We start from the raw sequence: 6,347 nt of genomic DNA, 5'->3' as shown, positions 1-6,347 counted from the left end.
AAATTGTGATTCATTTATCAAACTAATATCTCCTGGACATGGCTGACTCACCTTTTATGAACTGGTATCTTTGGGAAACACTGGTTTAAACCATTTACAAAATGGTTAATATGTAGAATGAGAGATGCATTACAACATTCTTTTTTGGGTGGGATTCCAAAATCGTACTTACACCTCTATGCTATGTTTGCCTGTGATCTCATTGTACAGACCAACACGCCTCGTACCATGTGTCAGTCAAGAGAAGGGAGATTGAGAGCGGGGGGGGGGGGGGGGGGGTGGCATCAGTTCATGTTCTGGTTTGCTGTGTTTTCTGTCCTGGTTCCACACATTCCTCTCCTGACAGACTCTAGAGCAGAGAGCCACTGATACGTCTCCTGACTGCGTTCATCTCGACTCAGTGTCTCTCTACCGACGGCTTCTGGTGATGAGAGTGGTGCTGTCGAAGTCTGGGTCCTAGAAAATAATCCCCCCAAAAAATCCCAACAACTGTCATTCATCACTCAGGAGATTATGGAATTATTATCAAACAACACTTCTTGTTTGATAACCACCTGACTTTGATGAACCACAAAATCAAAATTCACAAATTGCAAATAAAATTGTGACTTAATGATTCAAAATTGTAGTATTTTATTTGTTTAAAACCCCATTTTTTGTTTGCAATGATCGGAGTTTCGCTTGCTCCGACTCTTTTGAGTTTGCGCTTGTTCTTGTTCTTTGCGCTCCCTGGTTTTTTGTTTGCGATTCTGATTGTGGGCGGGCCTTAGGAAGCTGCCTGCTGATTGGCTACTGAGTTGTGGAGTGACAGCCCAGTGGACCGGAGGTAGACAAGTTTATTCGACAAGGTAGTTGTAATAATTGTATAATAATAGCTGTAAACGTAATAATCTAAGTATCTAACATTTGTCAGATTATTTTTGCGATATTGCCAGCTATTTCAAGACGGACAGTGACTCCAAGCCCGTTGTCTACTTCCAGTTCATTGAGCTGTCGCTCCAAAACTCGGTAGCCAATCAGCAGGCAGCTTCCTAAGGCCCGCCCACGAAACAATCGCAAATAAAAAGTTTGGAGCGCAAACCCAAAAAGAATCAGAACAAGAGAAACTCATTGCAAAGAAGAAGTGCATTTTCAAACAAATAAAATACGATAATTTATGTGCAATTTGTGTATTTTTGTTAGCATCAAGTGTTGCTTGATGATATCAACACAATCTAATTCCCTACTGTTTCACAGATACACAGCACCTCGACTTGTTATCTTGATAGTAAACGCTTTTCACACCTTTTCCATTTTTTTTTTCATCTTTAACGCCCAAGATTGTGTTTAACTTCCACAGTGATAATGCAGCACAACACAAAGGCTGTCACAAGCAAAGGCATCTTTCCTCAAAACTGCTAATTTCTTGACGACCTGGGTGCAGCAGGAACAAATAGACAAAAAGTGGATGTGACCAACAGTTTTCTACATTCCCCAACATTATCTTTTATTTATTTATTCTGGCAATTCATTCTTCAGGTCACTAACATTTCACGACGGGAAATATCTGTCTTTAAATGCTTCACTGTGTCCGTTAATTGGCACATTTTATAAGTGGAAAGTGGATCTTTTTTTTTTTTTTACCTCCGAAAAACGGCTGCCAACGAGAAACAATATCACTGGGAAGTGATTGTAAAACAAAACAGTAAATGCATACGGCTAAAGCAAATAAGTGGACTGATAAAAACGGGGCATTTTGGCATTTACAGAAAGTAATGAACTGGACTATTTTTGACTCTTTCCAGGCAAGTGTTTATTGGTGAGCTTCGGGGTAGGTTTAGTCACACAAACAAATATAGATCATTAAAACTTTTTAAGTTGGGAAGGATATTATTTAAAGATATAAAACAATTTTTTTTTTTTGCCCTATGAAACATCAGCGTGATGAAGAAAATATTCCACACTACTAGTTAGCCAGTTTTTTTGGGGGGTTTGTTTATTTAATTGGTCACTAAGGATCACAAATACTCACTGGCATTCGCTGTGTGTTTACACTTTCCCTATAAAACACACACACGAGAACCAACTACAAGACAACAATTCCTACGATCCCACGCTGCTTCCCGACATCATCAAACTAAGCCCTTTGTTATTGTTTTGATTGAAAGACCCAAGTAACTGTATAGACGACTCCCAACATTGAATTCTTACATTTCTTTGTAAATTGTATAACACAGAAGCGATGTAGGACTTACGGTGTTGAATGACTGGTAATATGTTGGGGGTCTGGAAGGTCTTGACCGTGGCGGGACCTTCCCCTCCAGTTGTTATGACTTGCACCTCCAGCCTGTAGTAGGTGGACGGCCGCAGGTTGGACACAACAAGCAAGTTGTGATCCTGCAAAAGTGAGAGAGGACACGCAGCTTGAAACATAGCAGAAACGCGCCTTTGACGTGGATTTGAATGCCTCAGACGAAAACAAAGACTTTGTTTTCATAAGGCTTGCTGTCTCTTGCTCGTCTCCGCTGCCAGCTTGATAAAGTGTGCGGTGGGTGGTTTTATTTATAGACGAGCTCCAGAGGCTGGGAGGTGCAGATAGGCAGAGCGCGCTGTTGATGGAGCAGATTATGTCAAAGAGCGGCTTTTTTTTTTTTTTCCGCAAGACGATGAAAGAGAGAGACGTGAAGAAGGCAGATTAAAAAGGTAGAGGAGGAGAACTTCCAGCAGGACACAACACTTACTCAGATCTATTCTTGTGTCTGTCTACACTGCTTATCGCTCGATTCATGCAAAGAGGCCATAACAGTGTTATCCCTAAATCACCCTCACCTCTGACAGATGCTGTGAAATGAAACGCTGGATATAGGACATAGTTTCCTGCTGCAAGGCAGATTTATCTGACTATATATGACAGCGTATACGGCCCACTGCGGTGTATGGAAACATATTCAATCTGCTGCATTTGAAAATCGTCTCTACTCTATTGCTGTTGGGGGAGTTCAAATCGAAAACAGACTTACGGGAGGCAGGATCTGGGACTGGGAGATGATGCTGTTGGGCAGGCTGTTTTGCCGGCTCTCTGTGGTGATCTCAGCCCAGGTGACCTGGAAGCCCGTGATTCGCTGATGGGGAGCCACTCGGGACACGCGCCACAGGAAATGCCCTGTGACGTTTCCCTCGTTGCTGGAGAAGGAAGCCGTCAGATTCTCGGGCTTAGCCAAAACCTTCGGAAGCCCCGGTGCTGTTTCGGAAATGAGGCGGCGACAAGAGAGCAAATAAATACATTTGTTAACCGTTCCTTTTCAAATTAACTCACAAGAATTGAATGACAATCAAGAAACAGGTATACAGTATTTAAAACTGCAGAGCAGGGTTTCTCACTCCTGCTCCTGGGCAGCCACTGTCCTGCATGTCTTTCCCTACTCAAACACACCCGATTCAAATGGTCAGTAAGCTCTGCTGAAGCCTGATAACAACCCATTTGAATCAGGTGAGTTGGAGCAGGGAAACAACTAAAACATGGGCAGGACAGTGGCTCCCCAGGACCAGGAGTGAGAAACCACTGCTGTAGAGCATAACCACTAATATAAACCATTTGTCAAAATTCAAACCTTTGCCAAATGAGTTCACACAACGATGATTAAGTCTATGACTGTAGTTCCACACATGGACAGATGGATGTAACAGCAACCAGGGATGCACATTATTATTGGCTATATATCAACCCCATATCAGTATTGTATTTGGCCCAAGCACTCCCAATATATCGTCAAAAAGTTGTGAAAATATTGTGCATCCCTAACATCATTGTGCTAGTAAAGCGAGGCAGCTGCAGCAGGCTGGAATATGACTGAAAAACACTTCTTGTCCCCAGTGCACAGTATAAACACAAACGCTTTAGTCAGGTCTGATAGTATTGTTTTGACAGAGCCCTGTTTTCAGATAGAGGATAAAGCACATGAATAATGTTCCTTCATCATCAACAACAAAAATCACCTAAGGTCATGCACCTGCAGCTTAAACTATTGACATCTAGATTTCCTTTTTGGACAAATGAGGCTAGATTTTCCCCCTGTTTCCCATCTTTGGGCTGAGCCAAAGATTTTGACTATATATATCATACAGACACAAAAGGAGCATCCATCATCTTCTGCAACTTTTGACAACAAAGGAAAACACTGATATTTCCTCAAGTGTTCTGGAAACAGAGTATTAATGTGGTGTCAAACTGCGGAGCTCTTACCTCCCTCCCCTGGGCAGGGGATGTGTTTGTGAGTCTTGCTACGGATGGTTGCACAAGACGGGGTGAGAAAGGTGGTGCTCTCATCCTTGGAGCGTCTCTTGGACTTCAGCATGTGAACAGTGACTTTGTACTTGCAGGAGAACAGCAGGCCCGGGAGGTTGATGTAGTTCTCCTGAGCCAAGAAACACATTATTTAGCCCTGATGACTTTGACATGTCACCCAGGTCAGGTCCCATGGAGCTTCAGAGATAATTAAATACACAGCGCTGGGGCAGATCACATTCCCACTCAGGGCCTCAGGAACATGCCCCACATTACAGGAGCACTTTGAACACTCACATGGTTAGGGTTAGACCGCTATTTTCCAACTCAAACTGCAATATAAATGATTTTTTTACAGCTCCCAAATGCAGAAACAGAGACAAACTTAATTAAGGAGCTATAACCAAAAGTAGATGCGTGTGTAATTTGAAAGGAAAACCGCTAGTAAATCTATGTTAATAAATTTTGCACAGCTGTCTCACACTTTGCACCCACTTCAAACTTTAATTATTTGTTGATGTTAAGCAAAAGCACCTTTCTCAACTCTTTTTGAGGGGGGAAAAAAAAATCCCAGGGAGCAGTGAATTTATATCCTTATACATTTGTAATGAAGATGTTGTAAATGAAAAGGCAGAACTGCGTATACTCTCTGTGATATGAAACTGCTTTGATTAAAAGTGAATGAGCCACTGTGTTCACATAAAAAACACAAGCCTGGAGTCCTTCCCAGCGATATATAGAAAATGGATGTATATTTCCTAGCAACCAAAGTGCAGTTCCTCAAAGAATGCGTTGATTGCAAAGCCTGTATCAGCCTGAACTCCAAAAAAAAGTACACCCCCACTCCCCAGACACAGAACCTGCTGCACCCTAAAGGGAACGACCCATGCACCAGCATTACTGGGCCCGTTAGACATGAATGATCCCTCATTCCGGGAAACATTTTTTTGTTCAGTAAATGCAGTTTTATTGGCCAACACGCCACATGTCTGACCACACGACTGACTCATAATATTCAAAACAAAAAGCAGCGTGTTTTTTTTTTTTGGTTTTGTTTACCCAGCGTAGCAGGCCTGCAGGCTCACTCAGTGCAGTGTTGTTTTCGTAAGAGGAGCCGTCCTTTCTGAGCGCCAGACAAAAGCTCAGCCACGTGCTTTGCATAGCACAGAGCTGCTGATCGAGTCGTAGCGCTGTGTGCAACTGTGAAAGCCGGTCCTCGTTTGGGAGGTGTGAAAGCGTTTCCTGGAGACCAACTAACCTGCGTGACAGATTTCTCCGGCCCCCGGGTCTCGTTGTGGCTGCAGTACTCCGGCATCCACTGGACATGGTAGCGACTCACTGTGGGATCTGAAACAAAGAGCAGGATAAATAAGAAAGTATTCAGATCTAATTGTTCTTATGAAAATGTAATAATCTATTACAGATAGGGCACTCAAATTCAATTAATTACTCCTGTCAAATTGATTAATACCCTACCGTTCAAAAGTTTGGGGTCACCTATACCATTTGTTTGTGTTTTCCATTAAAAGTCTGCTTTTATTCATGAAAAGAGTTGCAAAATGAATAGAAAATATGGTCAAGACATTGACAAGATTAGAAATAATGATTTTTTTTCAAAATAATTAAAACTTTTCTTTCATCAAAGAACCAGCGATACTTTTCAGCTGTGCTAACATAATTGCACAAGGGTTTTCCAATTATCCAATAGCCTTCTATCGTGATTAGCAAACACAATGTATCCTTAGGACACTGGAGAGATGGTTGCTGGATGGTTGCCTCTATACACCTATGTACATATTCCATTAAAACGTCAAAGACGTTTGCAGCTAGAATAGTCGTTTACCACATTAACAATGTATAGAGTGCATTTTTGATTCATTTAATGTTATAGTCATTGAAAAAATGTGTTTTTCCTTCAAAAATAAGGACATTTCTTAGTGACCCCAAACTTTTGAATGGTAGTGTGCGTCAAATAAAGTTATTTACATCAGGTTGTATCATGTATCTGTTTGACAACCACTATCAAATACTAGACACTTGACTCTTAAATAGTCATTATTTTCATCTCTAATTGTTGCTGAGG

At 41.7% G+C, this 6,347-nt stretch overlaps 1 protein-coding gene across 1 annotated transcript in view; it reads right to left on the bottom strand.

Moving 5' to 3' along the window:
* Positions 1–397: 397 nt before the first annotated feature.
* The window catches only part of anos1 (anosmin 1), a gene marked incomplete at both ends in the record, with an annotated part of 43,693 nt that continues 37,743 nt past the window's right edge, over positions 398–6,347 (bottom strand). The window contains 5 exons of the mRNA XM_083908644.1: positions 398–456; positions 2,235–2,376; positions 3,000–3,220; positions 4,223–4,394; positions 5,523–5,611. Coding sequence (XP_083764770.1) covers positions 398–456; positions 2,235–2,376; positions 3,000–3,220; positions 4,223–4,394; positions 5,523–5,611 — 683 coding nt within the window. The remainder of the gene's footprint in view (positions 457–2,234; positions 2,377–2,999; positions 3,221–4,222; positions 4,395–5,522; positions 5,612–6,347) is intronic.

This window comes from Microchirus variegatus (genome assembly GCF_963457635.1).
Source record: "Microchirus variegatus genome assembly, chromosome: 22".
Classification (NCBI taxonomy): Eukaryota; Metazoa; Chordata; class Actinopteri; order Pleuronectiformes; family Soleidae; genus Microchirus; species Microchirus variegatus.
The sequence above is the reverse complement of the archived record's forward strand: the minus strand, read 5'-3'. Positions and strand labels throughout refer to the sequence as shown.